Source organism: Mesoplodon bidens (assembly GCF_964165515.1).
Source record: "Mesoplodon bidens genome assembly, chromosome: 10".
In the NCBI taxonomy this organism is placed as follows: Eukaryota; Metazoa; Chordata; class Mammalia; order Artiodactyla; family Ziphiidae; genus Mesoplodon; species Mesoplodon bidens.
The window spans coordinates 36,550,719-36,573,674 of NC_138172.1; the positions used below are offsets into that span (position 1 = coordinate 36,550,719).

General features: G+C 39.6%; 1 protein-coding gene across 16 annotated transcripts in view; it reads left to right on the forward strand.

Annotated features, from left to right (window-relative positions):
* The window catches only part of PBRM1 (polybromo 1), a gene marked incomplete at its 3' end in the record, with an annotated part of 101,729 nt that overhangs the window by 72,520 nt on the left and 6,253 nt on the right, over positions 1-22,956 (forward strand). For 10 of the 16 annotated variants that reach the window (XM_081246322.1, XM_081246323.1, XM_081246333.1 and 7 more), the window contains 5 exons: positions 1,719-1,864; positions 4,206-4,363; positions 14,786-14,969; positions 15,555-15,765; positions 16,394-16,595. In XM_081246322.1, coding sequence (XP_081102448.1) covers positions 1,719-1,864; positions 4,206-4,363; positions 14,786-14,969; positions 15,555-15,765; positions 16,394-16,595 — 901 coding nt within the window. Of the gene's footprint in view, positions 1-1,718; positions 1,865-4,205; positions 4,364-14,785; positions 14,970-15,554; positions 15,766-16,393; positions 16,596-19,921; positions 20,104-22,956 lie in introns of those variants that run through there. The other 6 variants (XM_081246336.1, XM_081246332.1, XM_081246329.1 and 3 more) reach the window with 2 other exon arrangements.

Here is a 22,956-nt window from a genome sequence, read left to right on the forward strand (position 1 = left end):
AGTTGTTATACATCCATTCATATAATGCAAACTGTGCAGCCAGCAAAAGGAATTAACAGGTAGCACAATGGGATGTGGTTCCATCATTACTCAGAAAAGTCAAAATGTATGTTTACATATATGTATGTGTAAACAACATGGTAAACTATAAACTAAACTGGATGATTATCTCTAGGGTTAGATCACAAAAGACTTGTTTTTTAAATTTTACATACTCTAATGTTTGAATTATTTCCAACAAATATACTTTTTATATAAAGAAGAAAAATAAAATTTTTAAATTGTTAATGTAAAAACTGGAAAAAATGAATTTTTAGTGTCCTAGAAAAAATATCCATTTTAGTGTCCTTACAGTGAAAGAGAAAAGAAAGGAGCTTGGGAAAAAACATGATATTTTTTACATTTTACCAGTATGTCTGGGAATCATAGAGACATTAATTTTAAAAGAAGAAATGTCAGTGGAAGTCAATGTGGGAAGTAACTTAAATTTGTTATTATTATTGTCATTAGAATTCATAAGTCCCCAGTGTCCTCTCTATGTATGAGTTACTGTTTTTAGTCTCATATATTTATTTTAATATTGCATGGCCAAAACATGTCATGCTAAGAACTTTTTAGATGAATAACTAGAACAGAACCCATTCCTGAAATAAAAATGTATTCTTAACCTCAGGGCTTTCTTTTTCATAGCTTCCATTCCTTCAGGTGCCCCTCACCCAGCATATATGTGGGACCTCTCTCATTCTTAAGGATTTTCCAGGAAGTCCATTTCAGTACCACATTTGACATCATGAAGATCAAAACATTAAATTATTTTGGACAGTCTAAAGGAGATTTTTTTTCCCTTAACTTTGAAGTTTCAGACATTCTCAGGGAGATGCAGTAGAAAATTTGGGGGATGTTCTTCAGTTTCCTCAGCTTTTATGTGTTTTAGAGCTTTTATATTTAAAACACCTAGTGCTGTGCTAGTATCTGCTAGGTTCTCAGTAAATTATGTTTCTTATTTTCATTAGTCAGAATTACCTTTTATTTTTCTTCTGAGTCAGGCATTATTCTGTGTACGTAACGTGAATTGTGTCATTTAAGCTTCCTAACAGCCCCACCTGATGGGCACAATATCTTCACTTTACAGATGAACCTAAGGCATAAGAGGTCAAGTAATTTACCCATGTCACAGCAGCCAGTAGGTGACAGACCCTGTAATTTATTCAAAAACAGAGTATGTGTATTTATGTCACAGAGGCTATGCTGTTCCTTTCCATGTTGGAATAAATCAAAATGATAAATGATAAAATTTTAAAATCAGTCAATTGTTAATATGAAGAAATGTGGTGAAGAGGAAGCTTGTGTAGAATTTGCTCCTTATCTTTTTAACAGTTGCGTGAGGCTGTTTTCTGTATGCTGATAAGTCTTCTCCATTGCTTTTTTTTGCTGAAGTCTGTGAGAATGGGGGAAGAAAGGAGAGGGGAATAAAACAGTCTTGGAGTAACATTATTTTATGAAAATTAACTAGAAATTTAAAATAGATACAATATTTGGTAAGACTTAGTTTGATTTCAGTAACCTATTCCTTTGGTTTCCTGTCTTTATCAGAGCTTCTGTTTATGGTTATTTTTTCTTTTAAGTTAAAATGAAGGAAATCTGCTTTCCCTTCTTACCTTCTCTGCCAACTCCTTGATTGTCAGCGGCCTGTCTTCAACCAGTTTCCTTTACCACAGGAGAAAGAAGATGTCCCTGTGGAAATGTCTAACGGTGAACCAGGTTGCCACTACTTTGAGCAGCTCCGGTATAATGACATGTGGCTGAAGGTTGGCGACTGTGTCTTCATCAAGTCCCATGGCCTGGTGCGCCCTCGTGTGGGCAGGTGAGCATTTTTGAGGTAGAGAGGACGAGGTTTGGTTTGAGAGATTTGGAGCCAGTAGAAATTCATCACTGTTTAGGATGAAGGCTAAAGTCCCTCCCTTGGCAACTTTTCCAACTTCCTCTCACACCACACTCTCCCTGTTTACGCCTCTAGCCACACTTCCTTCTTTAAATTGCTTCCATGAATCCCTTTTTTTTTTTTTGCTTTTTCTTCTCCTACCGTTTACTGAACTCTCAACCCAGAAATCACCCTGCCAGCTTCATATGGTGAACTCCTTTAGCTTAAATTTGAAATGGCTCTTCCTTAAGGAAGCCTTTCCTGTCTCCTCCAGATTAGGTTAGGTCTCCCTATTACACATTCTCAGAGCACCGTTTATTTCCTTCTTCTCAGAGCACATATCATTTATATTATCAGGCTTCCATACCAGACTGCAAATGCCCTGAGAGTTAGAGACCCTCTTTTTTTGAGCAAAAAAGCGATATATATACCTTTATATCCCCTGCTCCAAGCATAGTGAATGAGGCTCAGATATTTGATGAACAAGTAAATGGATGGAAGTATGGTTGGGTGGCATAGAATAGCATTAAAGGAGTCAGGGTGCAGGGCTGGGCAGTAGAGGATAGTAGTTAAGGAAAGTAGTTGGTTCCAAGAGATCTTGGTTTAAGTCCCAGCCCTGCTAGTTTAATGTCCATAGGCAAATGACTTAACTCTCTGAGCTTGTTTCCTCATTGTATTTGTTCATCATTCAGTAATTGTTTATTACACACCTACTATTTGCCAGGCTCTGTAGATACATTAGTGAATAAAACAAACAAGTATCCTTAGTCCCACGGATCTTTTTTCTAGTGGGAAGACAAACTAGAAACATCATGAATAAGTAAAGTGTATAGTGCATTACATTATGATATGTGCTGTGGAAAAAAATAGAGCTGGGTATGGGGAATCAGGAGTGCCATGGTCAAAGTTAGGGTGTTCAAAACTTTAAATAGGATGGTATGTAAAGCCTCACTGAGAGCTGGCAGTTGAGCCAACACTTGAAGAAACCAAGGAAGTGAGTAATGTGAATATCCAGGGAGAAAGCTTTCCAGGGACAGAGAACAGCCTGTGTAAAGACTGGAAGAGAGGCATTCCTGGCCTGTTCAAATCATCAGAGTTTGTTACAGGCGGAGTGAGCTGTACATAAGTTAGATAGGAGATATGAGAGCCAAGGGATATAGTGCAAATCTTGTGGGACTCAGAAACCATTGTAGGGACTTGGGCCTTTACTGAATTAAATGAAATATCACAGATTATTTTCAGCACAAAAGTGACTTTTTTCGGGGCGACACTGCGAGGCATGCAGGATCTTAGTTCCCCAACCAGGGATCGAGCCTGCGTCCCCTGCAGTGGAAGCACAGAGTCTTAACCACTGGACCACCAGGGAAGTCCCCAGAACTGACATCTGACTTAGGTCTTAGCAGGATTGCTCTGTCTACTGATTGTTAAGAATAGACTGTAAAGAGTCAAAGGTAGAACAGTGAGATCTGCTAGGAGGCTATTGCAATAATCCAGGCAAGAATGAGGGTGGTTCAGGCCATTAGATCCAATTCTGTAAATTAGTCAGATCCTGTTTTGAAAGATTGAGTTACGAGAATGTAGTGTCCGAGAGAGGATCAAGGGTGACCCCTGCATTTTGGCCTGAGGAACTGGAAGGGTAGAGTTACCATTAACTGCAATGAGGATGCTGCTTCATGTCTGGAACCGTGAGGCTATTGGGACAATAATAATAATAGCAACTTTATGGTGTGGTTGTGAGGAATGGTACAGTATCTGCACTGAACAGTCAGATGTTAATTTTTATTTTTTTCTAGGGAGATGGTCTGTGACTTTCATCAGATTCTCATGGGGTAAAGGGGTATTAGATCTTGACCTTCAAAAAGGTCATGAACCATGGCCTTAAAGGAATATGTGCCACTAATGTGATCTGACCCCAAATGTTGATGATCTGTGTGTTTATTCAGCTCACAAATCCAATGATAGATGCTTAGCATCTCAGGAAGAAAACCTGAGAGGCAGCTTAAACTATTAAGTTGTATGCCTTAGTATTATGTTAAAAAAAAATTTTCCCCCTGAGATGAGTAGCCAAATGTTCACTTCTCTTTTTTCCAGGTATCTTCTCATATGCTTAAAGGGGAAAAAAATCAAGGAAATTGTCTTATTATCAAAACAGCCAATGAAACTCCTCTAAATAGTGCATATCATTAAGTTTTTGGTTAACAGAAGTTTTGTTAGACTAAGGCTTTAGGAATGAAACCTGTAAGAACTCTATTTTAATGGAATTTCTCCATTTTTTTCTCCCAAGAATTGAAAAGGTATGGGTCCGAGATGGAGCTGCATATTTTTACGGCCCCATCTTCATTCACCCAGAAGAGACGGAACACGAGCCCACAAAAATGTTCTACAAGAAAGAAGTGTTTCTGAGTAATCTGGAAGAAACCTGCCCCATGACATGTATTCTAGGTAGGTATTCATGCTTTTAATTGTAGGTATTCATGCTTTTAATTTAATCTTATTCATTCCACAGTTGGTTGAATAGTTCTTCTGTCCTGGGTACTCTTCTAGGTGCTAGGTATACAACAATAATAAAACCAAAATCTCAGCTGTCTCAGAGACTTACAGTGGGGCAGAGGCTGGGGAGTCAGTAAATAAATTAAAATTAAATATATAGAACATCAGGTAGTAATTAGGGCTATGAATGAGAATAAAGCAGAGGAAGAGGATAGAGAGTAATGTTGAGGGGAGGTCCTATTTCAGGTAATGTGGTCAACAAAAGCCCCTCTGATAGGTGACATGAGAGTAGAGCCCTGAAGGAAGTGAGGAAGAAAACCATTGAAAACTGAGATTTTACTCCTTTTAGGCACAGCAAACACCAAACTCAAAGACCCTGAGGCAGAGTATCTGGGCATGTTTGAGTCACAATAAGAAAGCCAGGTGGCTGGATCAGCCAGGGGGTGTGGTAGGGAATGAGCCCTCTAGGTGGCTGGGCACTCGGTCATGGTAGGTCTTACAGACAGTGCAGGGATTGATCTGGAACAGATGAGAGGTCCTCTGAGGAGTCTGAGCAGAGAGGCCATGTGAGCCGATGTATACGCATTAGAGGAATCACTGTGGCTGCAGTTTGGAGGATGTGTTGTAAGAATAAGGTAGGAAGCAGGGAGAGCAATTAAAAAACTTTTACAGTTGCTGTTGGATTAACCCTAGTAGTGTTATTGTTCCCATTCCAAAAATGTGAAGGACTCTTGTTTTGGTTTCTGTTGTGTCATCCTACTGAGTGTTCACAGGGGCATTCTGCTGCTTCTCAGATCTAGTTATATGCACCATATACTGTTATTGTTTTCAGCTGTTGTATTTATTCTGGCCCTGAATTAACTCATTAGCTTACTTACACCAACTACTGTTTACATCTTTTGGAGTGGTTTTCCAAAAGGTTACTAGTCACAAGCTTTATATTGATTACATATGGTTATAAAGTTGAAGGAGCCACCATGCTTACGACCAAAAGGAAATTTGCAGATTAAAAAGTATTTTACACTTAGACTTTGGTCACTTTACTGTTTACCTACATTGTTTTTGGTGCTTTGAATTTTTTCAGAATTGGATATGGTAAAAATGTCTGAATGGCCAATAATTCAGTACATTTTCCTCTTCCCCTCTAGGGAGAGGCAACAAAATCTAGTGAAGTTACTAAATCCTTCTTGAGTTTCTGCAGCAGAGAAAGTCTTCCTTTTAACTTGTGCCCTAGAGCTTTACTCCCTAGTGTAAACCTAGTCGAGAGACTCAAAGGGAACATAACAAAAGTGAGACTGAAGTCTTCTTTGGTTAGGACAACTGTATCATTGATTCTTTTTTAGTTATTTTCTTCGTGGTTACCCTGAGGATTACATCTTAAATTTATGACAATCTGGTTTCATATGCTATACAAAAAAACTCTGTTCCTCTATAGCTCCATCCCTCCCCCTTTGTATTATTGTAAGAAATTACCTCTTTATACTTTGTGTGCCCATTATCATAGATTGATAATTATTGCTTTGTGTATTTGTCTTTAAAATCATATAGGTGAAAAAGAGGATTTACAAACCAAAAATATAATATTGTCTTTTATATTTACCTATGTAGTTACCTTTACTAGTGGTTTTTATTTCTTTGTATGACTTCAAGTTATTGTCTAATGTCCTTTCATTTCAGCCTAAAGAACCTTTAGCATTTCTTGTAGGACAGGTCGGGTAGCAACAATCTCCCTCATCTTTTGTTTATCTGGAAATGTCTTGATTCCTCCATTTTTGAAGGCTGCTTTTGCTGGATATAGAATCCTCCATTGGCAGTTTTTTCTTTCATGTCTTTCATCAAATTTGGGAAGTTTTTGGCCACTGTTTCTTCACATATTTTTTCTGCCCCTTTCTCTTTCTCTTCTCCTTCCAGGACTCCTATTATGCCTATGTTGGTTATGCTTAATGGTGTGCCACAGGTCTCTAAGATATTGTTCATTTTTCTGTATTCTTTTTTCTTTCTTTTCCTCAGACTTTTCATTTTAATCGACCTGTCTTCAAGTTCATTGATTCTTCTGTGTGTTCAGATCATCTGTTGAACCCTTCTAATGAATTTTTCTTTTTTTTCCATATTTATTTATTTATTTGTCTGTGATGGGTCTTAGTTGCAGCATGTGGGATCTTCAGTTGAGGCCTGCAGGATCCTTAGTTGCAGCATGCAGGATCTTTAGTTGTGGCATGCAAACTCTTAGTTGTGGCATGTGAACTCCTAGTTGCAGCAGGTGGGATCCAGTTCCCTGACTAGAGATTGAGCCCGGGCCCTCTGCATTGGGAGCACAGAGTCGTAGCCACTGGACCACTGGGGAAGTTCCTCTAATGAATTTTTCAATTCAGTTATTATACTTTTCAGCTTCAGAATATCTATTTAGTGTTTACATTTTCTGTCTATTGATATTCTCTATTTGGTGAGACATCATTCTGGTTTCTTTTAGTTCTTTGTTCATGGTTTGCTTTAGCTCTTTGGGTATATTGAAGACAGTTGATTTAAATTCTTTGTCTAGTAAGTTCAGTGTCTGAGCTTCCTCAGGGACAGTTTCTGTTCATTTCTTTCTAATCCTGTGAATAAGCCACGCTTACTTGTCTCATGCATGCCTCATAATTTTTTTGTTGAAAACTGGATGTTGAAACTATATTTTGAATATTATGATGTGATAACTCTAGAAATCAGATTCTCCCCCCTCCTCAAGTTTTGTTGTTATTGCTTATTGTGGGTTGTCGTTGCTTGTTTAGTGACTTTTCTAAGCTAGTTTAAAGACTGTGTTCTTTATGCTATCACTGAAGTCTCTGTTCTGCTAGCTTTGTGGTCAGCTAGTGACTTAACAGGATTTTCTTAAATGCTTGGATCAAAAAAACCCAAAAGGGCCTCCCTGGTGGTGCAGTGGTTGAGAGTCCGCCTGCCGATGTAGGGGATGCGGGTTCGTGCCCCGGTCCGGGAAGATCCCACATGCCGCGGAGCGGCTGGGCCCGTGAGCCATGGCTGCTGGGCCTGTGCGTCCGGAGCCTGTGCTCCGCAACGGGAGAGGCCGCAACAGTGAGAGGCCCGCGTACCGCAAAAAAAAAAAAAAAAAAAAACCCAAAAAATTCACAGTCTTTGCAATTGCATACTGCATCTTTGTTGGAGCACAAAAGTTTGTCTTTGCAAGCATACTGCATCTTTGTTGGAGCACAAAACTCAGTGCAAAAGTGTACAACTCTGCCTTTGCCTTTACTACCTGCTCGTGCAGGGCTTGATAGTCAGCTAAAGGTGAGAGCTTAGGGCCTTCTCAGGTCTTGGCTGAGCATGCACCCTGCCCATGGCATGTGCATGGCTTTCTAGATTTTCAGGACTATGTGGAAGCTTTTCAAAACTCTTATTCCCCAAAGAATAAGAGTTGGGGGGTGGGGGGGATGGATGAGGTAGATTAAAATGCCACAATGCTCTCCTGCTGGCTTTCAGTCACTTTTTTCCTTAAGTAAGGATTCATTTGGTTGCTGTAAACTTTTAGCTGTTATCCAGGATTCCAATAATGTTGATTCTCACAGTTTTTGCTAGCTTTTCTTAGTGTTTCTGTGAAGGAACACGTGGATTCCCCAACTGCCATTTTCACTGACATCACTTGAAGTAATTCCTTTTTACAGTTGCCTGTTAGAATGTGTCGCATTCTGTAGTTTATAAACTAGTTTTTTTTTAAATCTAGGATTTCATTTATTTCAAACCATAACCCTGTGTAAAAGATGCTGATATTCTCAGAAAGGTCATGTTACTGTCCAAGAAATGGACCAGAACTGAAACTTAGGTCTTCTCGTTTATACTTCTGTACTGGTGTTTGGATTGTTGGTTGGTTTACAGCCAACTGGGACACTTTTGGGAGTGAAAGGGGGTGCCAATAATACTAGGCAGGACAACAGGACAACAGTGAGATGTTCATCTTGAGATAAACCCCTAAAGAAAATGCATCTAGTGGTCACAGACTGGCTTTTCATCCCAGCTTGTGGATTTCAGTATCCACCCCTCCCCATGGGAGAAAAGTGTTTCTTCGTTGTATTTTATATTGACTTAAATGCAAGGAGGCAGATCTTTTTTTAAATTAATTTGTTTTTGTAGACTAATAATTTAAAGTGTTTAAACTTAAGCCTAGAGGATTTATAATTTCATTGTGTTTAGTATACACACTGTAGAATCTCATTTTTGTCTCTCTGAAACAAAAGTTTTAAGGATAATTAGGTGTAATTTTTTCATCTACGATATACACCTAGTGGGCCTATTTCACTTAGGAAATAGTACTGTTTTCCTAACTATTATATATATGTTATTTGTTCAGTTTCTGTTAAGAGTTGTCCTCACTAACTTGAATGGTAATCAAATGGCCACCAAGAAGTTGCTTTTGGGAATGAACATGGCCTCACCTGGCAGAGAGTACCTTTACCCTTAGGCCACTTGAGTGATAAAATCTCCAGGAACCTCAGCTCCTCAAACATGCCAGTTCCTAATTTATTGCAAGTTCTGTTTTCTTCAGAGTAGATTTTTTTTAATGATTCCTTAATTGAAAAACTATTCGTAGTAAGGCAAGAAAAATAAAAAGTTTTTAAAGATTAGAAAGGAAAAATAAAATTATCAATTTTTGCAAAGGTACAAAGAAAATCCAAGAAATGTTCGGATAAATTGTTAGAATTAGTGAAAATATCAACATCATCTCTATTTCTATTTACCGTCACTGAGCAGTTAGAAAACTAAAATTTTTAAATATTCAATTTACATTAAATATCTAGGAATAAATCTTTTAAAAGATATATAAGACTCACACATACACATGCTAAAAAAAAAAACCGTCAGGAAATTATCAAGAGAAATTAAAGAAGACCTAAATAAATGAAGTGATCTGTCATGTTTATAGCTGAAGGACTCAGTATTATAAAGATGTCAGTTCTTCCCAAATTGATGTATAGATTCATTGCAGTTCCAGTCGAAATCCAGCAGGTTTTTACAGATTTTTTATCCATTAGTAAATGAAGCTTCCTAAACTCTTGTCTTTTCCCTATCTTTTGAGGGCCTGGTGGGAACCCCAAGTCAGGACAGGGACAATACATCCATTCCAAGGCCACCAGTCATTTTTACTCTTTAGCTGTGAGCAGAATTTTTACCTTTTCCAAATCTCTATTTTTACTCTCTGAAGTATGGAAAATACTAACTGTACCTTCTCCGAATTGAAAAGCCTTTGGATTATGTAAGTAAAGTGCTGTGTAAATCCAAGGCAGTGGTAATAATTATAACTATTTTAAGCTTGTAATATGGGGACTTCCCTGGTGCTTCAGCGGTTAAGACGCCACGCTTCTACTACAGGGGCACTGGTTTGATCCCTGGTCAGGGAACTAAGATCCTGTAAGCCACAGTGCGGCCAAAAAATAAAAAAGAGTTATGGGCTTCCCTGGTGGCGCAGTGGTTGAGAGTCCGCCTGCCGATGCAGGGGATGCGGGTTCGTGCCCTGGTCCGGGAAGATCCCACATGCCGCGGAGCGGCTGGGCCCGTGAGCCATGGCCGCTGAGCCTGCGCGTCCGGAGCAACAGTGAGAGGCCCGTGTACCGCAAAAAAAAAAAAAAAGTTATAAAGTGTTTCTGGCCTGTTTTTACATGTTTTGCTTGTAAATGTTTAGTAAGTTGTTAGCTGTGAACACTCCTGTTAAGGTCAAGAGCAAAATAGGAATGTTCTTGTCACTCATGTTTAACGTTGTTCTGAAGGTACTAGCCAGTGCAGATAGAAGTAAGAAACAGACATTTCAAATAAGGAAATTAAGGAGATGAAAATTCGAGACTCAACCAAGAAGCCATGGCACATAATAAGAGAAGTAAGATGGTTGAATATAAAATTAATAACAAACTAATTGCCTTAAAAGATTAAATAATAGGACTTCCCTAGTGGTGCAGTGGTTAGGAATCCGCCTGCCAATGCAGGGGACACGGGTTCGAGCTCTGGTCCAGGAAGATCCCACATGCCGCAGAGCAGCTAAGCCCGTATGACACAACTACTGAGCCTGTGCTCTAGAGCCCGTGAGCCACAGCTACTGAGCCCACGTGCCACAACTACTGAAACCCACGTGCCTAGAACCCGTGCTCTTTTTTTTTTTTTTTTTTTTTTTGCGGTACGCGGGCCTCTCACTGCCGCGGCCCCTCCCGTTGCGGAGCACAGGCTCCGGACGCGCAGGCTCAGCGGCCATGGCTCCACGCGCCCAGCCGCTCCGCGGCATGTGGGATCCCCCCGGACCGGAGCACGAACCCGTGTCCCCCTGAATCGGCAGGCGGACGCTCAACCACTGCGCCACCAGGGAAGCCCTAGAACCCGTGCTCTTTAACAAGAGAAGCCACCTCAATGAGAAGCCCGTGCACCGCAACAAAGAGTAGCCCCCACTTGCTGCAACTAGAGAAAGCCCGCGCGCAGCAACAAAGACCCAAGGCAGCCAAAATATTCATTAATTAAGTTTTAAAAATGCACTGTAAAAAAGAAGATTAAATAATAATAAAAAGATAGAATTACCTTAGGATAAATTTAACAAGGTATTGCCACAGTTGTATAAAGAAAGTTTTTTAGTGCTACTTTTAATGCATTTAAAAGGGAATGCTTGGGCTTCCCTGGTGGCACAGTGGTTAAGAATCCGCCTGCCAATGTAGGGGACACGGGTTCAAGCCCTGGTCCAGGGAGATCCCACATGCCGCAGAGCAACTAAAGCCATGCACCACAAATACTGAGCCTGCGTTCTAGAGCCCGTGAGCCACAACTACTGAAGCCTGTGCACCTAGATCCTGTGCTCCACAATAAGAGAAGCCACCGCAATGAGAAGCCTGCGCACTGCAACGAAGAGTAGCCCCTGCTCACCGCAACTAGAGGAAGCCCGCGCGCAGCATCAAAGACCCAACACACCCAATCAATCAATCAATCAGTCAATCGGTGGAATGCTTGAACAAATTTCAGAGCATAACATGTGCTTGAATAAGAATTTTCAACATCATAGAGATGTTCATTCTCCCTGAATTAATCTTTAATGTGATCCCAATAGACATACCAGTGGGAATTTTCTGTGAGAAAGTTGGGACTAAATAAACTGATTTTTTAACATCATGTCAAAAAAGAAACAAAAATCAGGAAAATTCTGAAAAGCATGGTGAAGGGGAGAGTGTCTATCCTTACAGATACTAAAACATCATAACACTATAATAATTTAAATTATTTATATGAATAAACAGATTATTTGAACAGAATAGAAACTTTAGCAGTAGACTCAAATATAATTTAATTTGTGATAAAAGTGACATCCCAGGTAAGTGGGAAAAGATGGATTTTTCTCTAAGTAATATTTGGAAATTAGGTAGCCATTTGGAAAAAGTAAAATTGTATCCATCTCTCATGTCAACTTCAGAATAAATTCCCAGATAAATCGCAGGCTTAAATGAACCTAAAATGAAGTAGCAAAGATACCAACAGAAGTGATGGGAAAGAAATTTTTATAACCTTTAACATAAAACCCAGAACTCATATAAGAAAGATGGATAAATCCAACTATATAAAAGTTTAAAATGTTTGGCAGAAGTAAAGACAGATGACAACTTTGGGAAGATGTTTGCAATGTGTATCATAGAAAAAGGTCAAATTTCCCTCATATATGAAGAGTTCCTATAAACAATTAGAAAAAAAGATCAGCATCCAATAGGAAAATGGGCAAAGATTAAGAGAGAGCAGAGAGAAGTTTATCAGTGGTTCTTAAAAGAAAATACGAACTTAAGCCAGTAGAGAAATGCAAATTTAAATTACCCAGATGCTGCTTTTTTTTTTAAATTACCTATCAAATTGTCAAGAATTCATATGTTTACTAGTTGATAAGAATACAGGGAAGTGGGGCTTCCCTGGTGGCGCAGTGGTTGAGAGTCCGCCTGCCGATGCAGGGGACACGGGTTCGTGCCCCGGTCTGGGAAGATCCCACGTGCTGCGGAGCGGCTGGGCCCGTGAACCATGGCCGCTGAGCCTGCGTGTCTGGAGCCTGTGCTCCACAACGGGAGAGGCCACAACAGTGAGAGGCCCACATACCGCAAAAACAAACAAACAAGAATATAGGGAAGTGGCATTTGCCCACTTTGTGGTGGGTTTATGAATTAGCATAACCTCTGTGGAAGGTAATTTGATAATACCTATAAAAATTAAAGTGTACATACCCTTTGACCCAGGTTTTGTACTTCTAGAAATTTATTCCTCAAATGTATTCATCCATGTGCAAATTGATATGTGTCTTTTTGGGGGGGGAGGCTGCGTTGGGTCTTCGTTGCTGCGTGTGGTCTTTCTCGAGTTGCATCGGGTGGGGGCTACCCTTCGTTGTGGTGCGCGGGCTTCTCATTGCAGTGGCTTCTCTTGTTGCGGAGTACAGGCTCTAGGCGCGTGGGCTTCAGTAGTTGTGGCACGCAGGATCAGTAGTTGTGGCTCGTGGGCTCTAGAGCACAGGCTCAGTAGTTGTGGCACACAGGCTTAATTCCTCTGCGGTACGTGGGATCTTCCTGGACCAGGGCTCTAACCCGTGTCCCCAGCATTGGCAGGCAGATTCCTAACCACTGCACCACCAGGGAAGTCCGATATATGTCTTAAATTATTTATGTCAACATTGTTTTGCTTCAGTAGGAGAGCAAAAATTTGGAAACAACCTAAATATCCATCAGTAGGGAGCTAGTTGAATAAATATATTAATACCAGCAGTGATCCTCAAGATATATTATTTTGGAGCAAAATTTAGGTGTAAAACAATATAAGTGATATGCTACCATTTGTAAGTTTGTATGTGTGGTAAAATATACATAACATAATGTGCAACATTTTAACCATTTTTAACTGGACAATTCAGTGACATTAAATCCATAGACAGTATTGTACAACCCTCACTAGAACACATCTAGAACTTTTCATCACCCCAAATAGAAACTGTGTACCCATTAAGCAATAACTACCCATTTCCGCCTCTCCCAGCCCCTGGTAAGCACTGTTTTACTTTATTTCTCTATGAATTTTGCCTATTCTGGGTACCTTGTATAAGTGGAATCATGCAAAATTTGTCCTTTTGTGTCTGACTTATATTACTTTAGCATAAGTAAAAAATTCTCAAGGTTCATCCATAGTGTAGCATGTATCAGAATTTTATTCCTTTTTAAGGCTGAATAGTATTTTATTATATGTATATATAACATTTTATTTATTCATTCATCTGTTGATGGACATTCGGGTGGTTTCTACCTTTTGGCCAATTGTGTATAATGCTGCTATGAACATTGGTGTATGAGTATCTGTTTGAGTCCCTGCTTTCAGTTCTTTTGGATATTTACCTAGAAGTAGAATTGCTGGATCAACTCTGTTTAACTTTTTGAGAAACTGCCAAACTGTTTTCCACAGCAGCTGTACCATTTTACATTACCACCAGTGATATACAAGGATTCCAGTTTCTCCACATCTTTACCAACACTTGTTACTTTCTGGAGGTTTTGTTAGTTTGTTTGGCTTTTTTCCCTTTATAATAGCCATCCCAATGAATGTGAAGTGGTATTTCATTTCAGTTTTGATTTGTATTTCCCTAGTGAGTAATGATGTGAGCATCTTTTCATGAGCTTATTGGCCATCTGTGTATCTTCTTTGGGGAAATGTCTGTTCAGATCCTTTGCCTATTTTTTGAGTTGTCTTATTATTGCAGAGTTGTAGGAGTTCTTTATATATTCTGGATATTAGATTCTTACCAGAGATATAATTTGCAAATATATTCTGCTGTTCTATGTGTTGTCCTTCCACTTTGTGTCCTTTGAAAAACAGAAGTTTTTAAATTTGGTGAAGTCCAGTTTATCTTTATTTTCTTTGGTTGTTTGTGATTTTGATGTCACATTTATGAAACCATCGCCTAATAGAGGGTCACGAAGATTTACACCTATGTTTTTCCTCTAAGAGTTTTATAGTTGTAGCTCTTACATTAAGGTCTTTGATCCATTTTGAATTAATTTGGGTATATGGTATATGGTAGGCTTCCAGCTCCATTCTTTTGCATGTGGAAATCCAGTTGTTCCAGCACTACTTGTTAAAGAGACTATTCTTTCCCCATTGAATTGTCTTGGCACCCTTGTCGAAAATCAGTTACCCGTAAAAACTCAGTTGTATGGGTTTATTTTTAGACTTTTAATTCTGTTCCATTGACCTACATATCTATTCTTACACCTGTGTATACCCTTTAAATCTTCTAACTTGAATCATGTGGATATATTAATTCAAAAATAATACAAATTTAAAATAACTGTCAGCTATGACCACAGTTTAGTCCTTTAATTTCTCTCCAATTTTCTCTTTCAGGAAAGTGTGCTGTATTGTCATTCAAGGACTTCCTCTCCTGCAGGCCAACTGAAATTCCAGAAAATGACATTCTGCTTTGTGAGAGCCGCTACAATGAAAGTGACAAGCAGATGAAGAAATTCAAGGGACTGAAGAGGTTTTCACTCTCTGCTAAAGTGGTAGATGATGAAATTTATTACTTCAGGTAAACTTGAAAAACTAAGGAAGAAAGATCACTTCAGCTCCTAATAGTAAAACTGATATCATAATAGCATAGTCCAGGGTGGGTTTTTTGGTTGTGTTTTTTATTAGGTCTAAAACCAGAGCAGTCGACATTTCAAATAGAAAATATTAATTCATTCAGTTAAAGGAAAATCCTCATAATCTGCTGAGATGTGATAACTGGTATAACAGTCCTCTTGGCGTAGACTTCAGTAATTATAATATGGAGGCAGAAATCTTTGGTTCTGGTTCATAGCCTGTCTATTAAGAGGTTGCACAGTTTTGTAGACTACGAAAATTCTTTTCACTATATATTGGCAACTAGATCTCAACTTTGCACCCAGTGCTTTTGTGGGTATTCAGCAGAATCCCTTAAAAACAAGCATCTGTAAGTAGGTGTGACTATAAATATATGTTTTAGTTCTTTCCCTTGCTGACTTAGAATAGACATTGCAGATTGCAGGACGTTGCTTCTAGATATTAAGGCAGAACATTGCTTTCTGATCAATCCTGGAGTAGTGTTAGGTGATTTCATTTTATTTATTTGTTTTTATGTCACTTCTTTTAGAAAACCGACTGTTCCTCAGAAGGAGCCCTCACCTTTATTGGAAAAGAAGATCCAGTTGCTAGAAGCTAAATTTGCTGAGTTAGAAGGTGGAGATGATGATATTGAAGAGATGGGAGAAGAGGATAGTGAGGTCATTGAGCCTCCTTCTCTACCTCAACTTCAGACTCCCCTGGCCAGTGAGCTGGATCTCATGCCCTACACACCCCCACAGGTGAAGGTGACAAGTTCCTGTTACTTGTCTTATTTCCAGCTCTGGTTTGCAGCAAATTCAAACCCAAAAGGGAGGAGACATCCAGCCCCTATATTTTGGGAGCTTCAACCTAGAATGCGACAGGAAGGAACAGGTTGTTTTTTTTTTCTCGATGCCACTAATAACTTAAAATTTAATATCTTTTTTTTTTAATTTCATAGACAGCTGGTTTTAGTGGCAGGTTTAGTTAGAAAGCTCTTCTTGCCTTGTATTGAAGGAAAGCAATGAGGAACTGCATCATTCTGTTACTCTATCTTTTATTGCTTATACCTTTTTAGTCTCTTTAGGACCTCATCTTTCGGTTAAGGTGATCCCTATTGGTATTTTTTTTTCATTTAGAATTTTCTGAAGACTTGATTGTGAGGTCACTATCATAGACTGCAGTCATGGAATTCAGTGAAACTTTGATTTTTCTTACATGGTAAGAGGCAAGGAAGAGCTGTGTTTTGAACACGAAAATGGCCAGCTATAAACTGAACATGTCTGTAAAACAGTAGCTGTTGAGTCGCATGTTCCTGGCTTCCAGAAACCTTTATCAATTGACCAGATGCAATGTTCTGATGCGCTATAAGAGCTTTCTGTCTTACAGTCTACCCCAAAGTCTGCCAAAGGCAGTGCAAAGAAGGAAGGCTCCAAACGGAAAATCAACATGAGTGGCTACATCCTGTTCAGCAGTGAGATGAGAGCTGTGATTAAGGCCCAGCACCCAGACTACTCTTTTGGGGAGCTCAGCCGACTGGTGGGGACAGAATGGAGAAACCTTGAGACAGCCAAGAAAGCAGAATATGAAGGTAAATAGAGCGTAGGCACAACTGTCTGAGCTTTCTAAGCAAGTGGGTGTTTTCAGCAATGCACGTGCATAGACAGGTTGAATCTCTTGTTCTTACCACTTGCACGTGAACTTTGTGTTGGGGACTGTCTCAAATGGCTCCCATCCAGCAGTTTAAGTGTCAGCCTTGTCCTGACTGAGGAAGTGCTGCCTCTGACTTGGCCTCTGATCCTGGTGTGGTTTTTTTTTTTCCCCCAAATTTATCAAACAAATATTTAGCTATTAAAAATTGCATGATTTTTTTTCTTTCATTAAGTCCTGTAAGCACACATGTGTTCAGCTGGGGAATGATTGTACAAGGATGTTAAATATAATTTTGGTTAAAATTCATCTGAAATGGGGCTTTCAAAATCAGTGATCTTCTATTACGGCTCTCGATAAGCCATGTGTATAAACTCCAGGCTGAGGCTTGGCTGAAGCGCTTGGTTTCCTAGGCCAGTCCTGGCCTGTGCTGCATTCATAGCTACTTTTAAGGTACTTGGGTTCTCTTTGATAAAGCTCAACTGCCTTCATTTTCCTTTTACTCTATAATTAAATCATTTGGGGCTATGAGCTATCATTCAAGGATTTGGTGGTTCTTAGCCATTAAGGACAAATACTTAAGAGAGATTTTTGGGTTTTGGTTTTTTAATATCAGGCATGACTTTAATAAAGAAATGAGTAATAAACATTAGATTAGGCAGGACTGTTGCCCTTAGAGCTGTATTTTTTTCCATTTGGAATTGTATATAATGCTTCACTTTGCCAGTTTAAAGCCCTCTCTTGATTGACCATAGTGATCACCATTACTCTTCTTGGCCAGGTCCAAATCCAGTAAGCATAAACAAATTAGTTATCAAGGCTGCCTCCTTTATTACAGTTTATGGAGTTTCCAAAGAAACTCCTTTTTTTAAAAAAATAGTTTATTCCTTTCATTTATTATAGTTGATTTATTATTATAAAATTATCTGACAGGCTTCCTCAAGGATCTTCTGCAGAACCCTAGTCCTACAAGATGTTCATTCAGAAAACATTTGTGGCAAAACCAGTTTAAGAAGCACTCCAAAAACTTTCTCTCTTAGAAACTTAACAGTGCATATTGCCATATGAAAGTCTTTAAACCTATAGTAAATAACCTACTTTTTTCACCTGGCGTTTTCTGAAACTTGATCAGGTATTCATGTAATACCTGCCAATATCCCAAAGAACTAATATTTCACAGAACATTCTTTGAGAAACCATAGTCAGTTCTATAAGAAGCTAGAACTTTGGAGAGCTTTGGTATTTCTAACCTTAGTGGAAGTTAAGACCAGATATATCACTCACTTGGAGAAGTGTTAGAAATGAAGCTCACATGGCTGTAAAGCCTGGTCCAGGACAAATGAAGCCAGTACTGCATGGCTGGTTATTCAGAGTGTGAACAAGAGCGAGAAATGTGTCTGGAGATGATGTAAAAGTAAAAATGCTGGAGCAGAACTGAAGAGAAGGAGAAATGATGGCTTCTGAGAAATTCTTCCAAATTCAAAGGGGAATCTGAAATTTCAGTGAGAACTTAGAGGAGCTATATGACTCAGCAGTGTCTCCCTGAGACGCAAAATCTGAACTTTTGGTGTTCAGACCCATTGAATTCAAAACCCAAAGTTTGGAGTTTGGCTGACTTCATTTAATAATTCTCTTTTCTAAGACAGCCCAAAAAGAACCAACAGGTAGCCAGTCCAATATTCCATCCACAGGCCTGAAATTTTCTTTTTTCAACTTCATTTTTTTGCTCTCCCATTTTACTGTGTCATTTGTGTAATGAAAATATGAGAACTTAATGTGGGGGTCTAGGTCATCAGTGGTTTTTTTTTTATTGCTAGTTCAAGGAAATAGGTTGTTAAAATGGCCTTTGTCCCTCACGCTCATTGTACAGAGGATCTGTAAACTGGGACAGTGTAGTGAGTGATGACAGGTCTCTGCAGGTAACAGTGTCGCAGCCGAGGAAGCTTTGACTTGGTTGACTTTCACATTCTCACACAAAGGAGGACTGGAGCCGTTGCTTCTCGATGCTCTTTAAAGCCATGTGACCTTGAGCTGTTTTCCCCTTCCTTAGATCAGCCAGCAGTAGCCTTTTGAATTCCTTGTTGGAGGGTTAATGTGTGGCAGTTGGAGTTTGATACCAGGAATCAGGGCCGCAGATTGCTGGTTCTATCTGTATCCTTGGACAAGTCACTACCTGTCTCCAGTCTCAGTTTGCCCATGTGAAGAGTGGAGAGGAGTTCCTATTTATGAACGGTGAAGCAAAATAAACCCTGTATTGTGGGAGCTTTGGGAATGCACATTTCTAGAGTTCTCTAGTAAGGGTCCAGCCTGCTAGCTCCCAAAAAGACTGGGAATGTGATTGTTGGGGCCACTGGCTATGGATGGAAAAGCAGAAAGAGTAGCTCAAAGGAGTGAGGGGTGTAGCAGGGATGTTCCACAGCCCAGAACTGGCACAAGCTAATGCTCCTCTTGCATTTTGGATGAAATAAGTATGAATTCTGGAACTTTTGCTGATTTAGTATGATTTATGGTCAGTATTGAACTCAGCTTCAGGAAACCTGGTTCTGTCAGTACATTGTCCAGTGCTTCATATGTGTATATATATTATTCCCTGCTTCTGATGACTGTAGCCTGGAGTATCATGCATTTTTTTCCCTTGGGGTTTATTAAACATGACCTCTTTGCTTCATTAGAATGTACAAATTAGTGTTTATTTTCCCTAAAACCTTGTGGAGGAGGCAGTAAGCTACTTTTCCCTTACAGAGTTAATTTTCTTCAGCTGCTAAACCTCATGAGACTAATGACAAGAGTCCTCAAATCTTAGTAAAATTGGGTGCCAGGAATCAGGAAAATATAGTAAGTAACAGTTGTGCCAAAAATTACAATGGGCCATGGAATTGCTTCATGTTGAAATTATAAATAATTTGTAATGCTATTAATTCTAGAATAATGGTAGCGCTTCTCATCTTCAGGGTGCCTTGTGAGATTAACCACGTTGGTTATGCTGGTGACGTTTTTAAATAAATCTGTGCTTTCTGAATGTGTGTTGCGGTCTTAACATTCTTGAAATCTTTGCAGACCAGTTCTCAAGATGGGATAGGAAAGCTGGACTCTAGGTTACCAAGTGAAATCGGCCCGACTCCTCCTGTGTTGAGACTAGTCATCTACTGTTCCTTCCATTGAGACAGAACTGTTGCCTGTGTTTTTACTAGTCCTGTTGAATGCAATGGATGGTATTTTGAATTCCTGGGTTAAAAACAGAATTGAAAATCTGAAATGCCTTTACAGAGCGGGCAGCTAAAGTTGCTGAGCAGCAGGAGAGAGAGCGAGCAGCACAGCAACAGCAGCCGAGTGCTTCTCCCCCAGCAGGCACCCCTGTGGGGGCTCTCATGGGGGTGGTGCCACCACCAACACCAATGGGGATGCTCAATCAGCAGTTGACACCTGTTGCAGGTAAAAACAGGAGCTAAGACCATTTTTTTCCACTTTAAGAAATTCCTTCATTTTTTTTTTTCCTCCAACAAGGAGTAAGCCACAGTCTCTAGGCTTTTCTCATGACAGATTCAAAGTTTGAAGTCATCCATGTTGTCCTTATATCGCCTTTCCCTTATGGGCAATGCCTCCCCTCTGCCCCAGAAATGGGCCCTGGACCCAATCCTGGGAATTGGTAGGGAGCAGCTCTTCCCTGGCTGTGGGCATGGTCTGGCGATATTCTCCACTGCAGACTGCTCTTGATAGAGTTCTACAGCAGAAAATATAAACAGACCCTGAATTCTGTTCTGGAGGGACTCCCGAGAGAAAACACAAAACTAGTCTTTAGGTGGTGATGATTCTCCCATCTCATTCCAGTATTCAGTTTGCCTTGTTCTGCTGCAGCCATCCTTAAAAGACTGACCATTTAAAAGGATTTTCGACAATGAATTGTAAATCCTTTCTTGGTCACCAATGTGCATGACTGCTAAGTAGAATACAAAGTCCTTAATCAATTCATTGTGCCCACTCTGTAATGCTTTTCTATTTAATTACATTAAACTGCATTTTCTGTTAGTATCCCAGTCACATATTTTTAAAAAAAGAAAAGAAAAGATGAATGTGGTTTGCTTGTGTGTGTTGTCTCTGGTTCTGGTAGCCATAGCAAATTTGGCTATTCTTGAATATTCTTGTCTGATGTGTCTCAAATGAGAAGCCTGCAGACCACTTCTCGGGTCCCTCCGTGATCTTTCTAAGCCTGGAGAGGTCCATTCAAGCTGTGTTTCTTCTTAAGCAAGCAGTCTGACCTCTTTTTTCAGGGAGTCCAAGATAGTGTTGCTCAAGACAGGCTCATTGGGATGCTGTTTTTGTTTTCGCTTTTTTTTTTTTTTTTTTTTTTTGCTTTTTAAGGCAGAGTAGCATAGGATAACTTTTCCATTGTTGCTCCTACCTTTTGTGATGGCAAGTTCTCAAATGCACTATCGCTGAACTCAGCAGTTGCACTCGCCAAAGCACATCTGAATCATGGCTTTCAGTACTTTCAGTGTAACTGATGTTGATCTAACAAATCTCATAATCGCCTGCTCTATTCCATGGCCCATTTTGGTTAATGGGGTGCCAGAGGTTTTTAGAAATCAGACCTTGAACATGGGGACTTTGAAAGTTAGAATTCCCTCATTGACATTCTCTTTTGTTCTATTTGATGTGTGATATTATAGCACTGTGCCCTTGACTGAAAAGCCCAGGGACACATTAACAAAACGAATTCAAACAGCTAAAAACATTGAAAAACAGCAGCTGCAGCATTTTAGCTCCCTGTTGGGGAATAACATCACAGAGCTCTGATGGGTGAGGAGGGTGGCCCCCTTCCAGAAAGCCCCTGCTCCATTATTAAACCTTTTGCTGCCCAGACTTCTGGGCTGTGGGAGTGCAGGGCAAGCATTCTCTACAGTAACCAGTCTTTGGTCCACAATGGGGACTTTGCAGCTTAAGAGGGTGATTTCTTATGGGTTTACAGGTTGCATAGGGCCTAAGTCTTAGCCTTGTTGCTGTCTGAGACCAGCTTTGCTTACAAGCATTGAAGCTCATTTGAACACATGTGACTGGGATAATAAATGCCAAAGTACAGTTTAATGAAGACAAGTGTCATGTCTTTCGATTCTTAATAATTTCTTCAACCACAGCCCATGCAGGCTGCGTTCAGATGGGCTTTTGTAATTGAAAGCAAAGCCTCCTAACATTCTTGAATTCCCACCTACTTATCTCTAAAAGCTCTCTCTGGTGGTATGGTTAAAAGACAGTTTGGTAGCATTGGATCTCCTCATGTTTAAGATGATGGTGTCTGTTCAAAAGTAGTTTTTATCTCTGAACTCTCATTTTAAGAAAATGAAACTGATAATCCTATTTTATGTACAGAGGTGATTATTATTTAAAATTTGTTTTATTGGTTTGTGTAATTGTAAGTTTCTTAGTCAGCTTAGATATGATCAATGAGGCAAGCTGAATCAATCTCAGAACTTTCAGTAATTTTATAGCTTCAAAAGACTAAACTTCTATAAATAAATACCTTTCAAACAATTCTTCAGGGAAAGTCAAAGAGTAAAATTCTTAGAACCGGGAGTCTTCCACTGTTTCCAGAACCCCTCTACAAAGAGTATTATATAAAAATGAGGTTTTGCACCAATTCCTCAACCCCTCCCTTTGTGCAAGAAGCTGTGACCAAAGGTGATTGCATTTCTTGGGGAGCCTTGTGTTTTGTTCATTGTGATCATTTCAAATCCCAGAAAAATCAAGTTGTTTTCCTTGCTTAAAAAAATGTCATATGGCTTTAAAGTTCTTTTGATAGATGAGTCTTTGACATTCTGAAATTATCTTCTTCCTTTCACTCTTTTTGCCAAAAATACTTGTTTTTTGAAATTCTTCCCTAGCCAGCAGGAAGTCTTTTCTGTTGTGAAGATGCACTTTGAAAATAAAGGAATAAAAACCTCTGTTCACAGAAATTCTCTACCTCATTTAAAATATTCCCTGTTAACTGAAGGTCTTTGTGAGGACATTTGTGTGCTTGGGGACAATGATGACAATTGGCCTTTTCTCATGTCAACAGAGCCTGATTCTCCAGCCATTCCTCCTAAGATCTGCGTGCAGGCTACTGAGTGACCTGGGCTTAGGTTGGCTGGCGGCCGGGGTGGGGTTGGGGAGTTAGGTTTTATCTTTATTTTATCATGTTTTGAGATCTAAAGATGAAACATCATTCATTGTGATGACTCTTAGCTGTTCCCCAGCTCAAGCTCAAGCATGATCCATTCTTACCAGCAGTGGTGGGGCTACAAGGGAGGAGGAATGGACATAGAAGT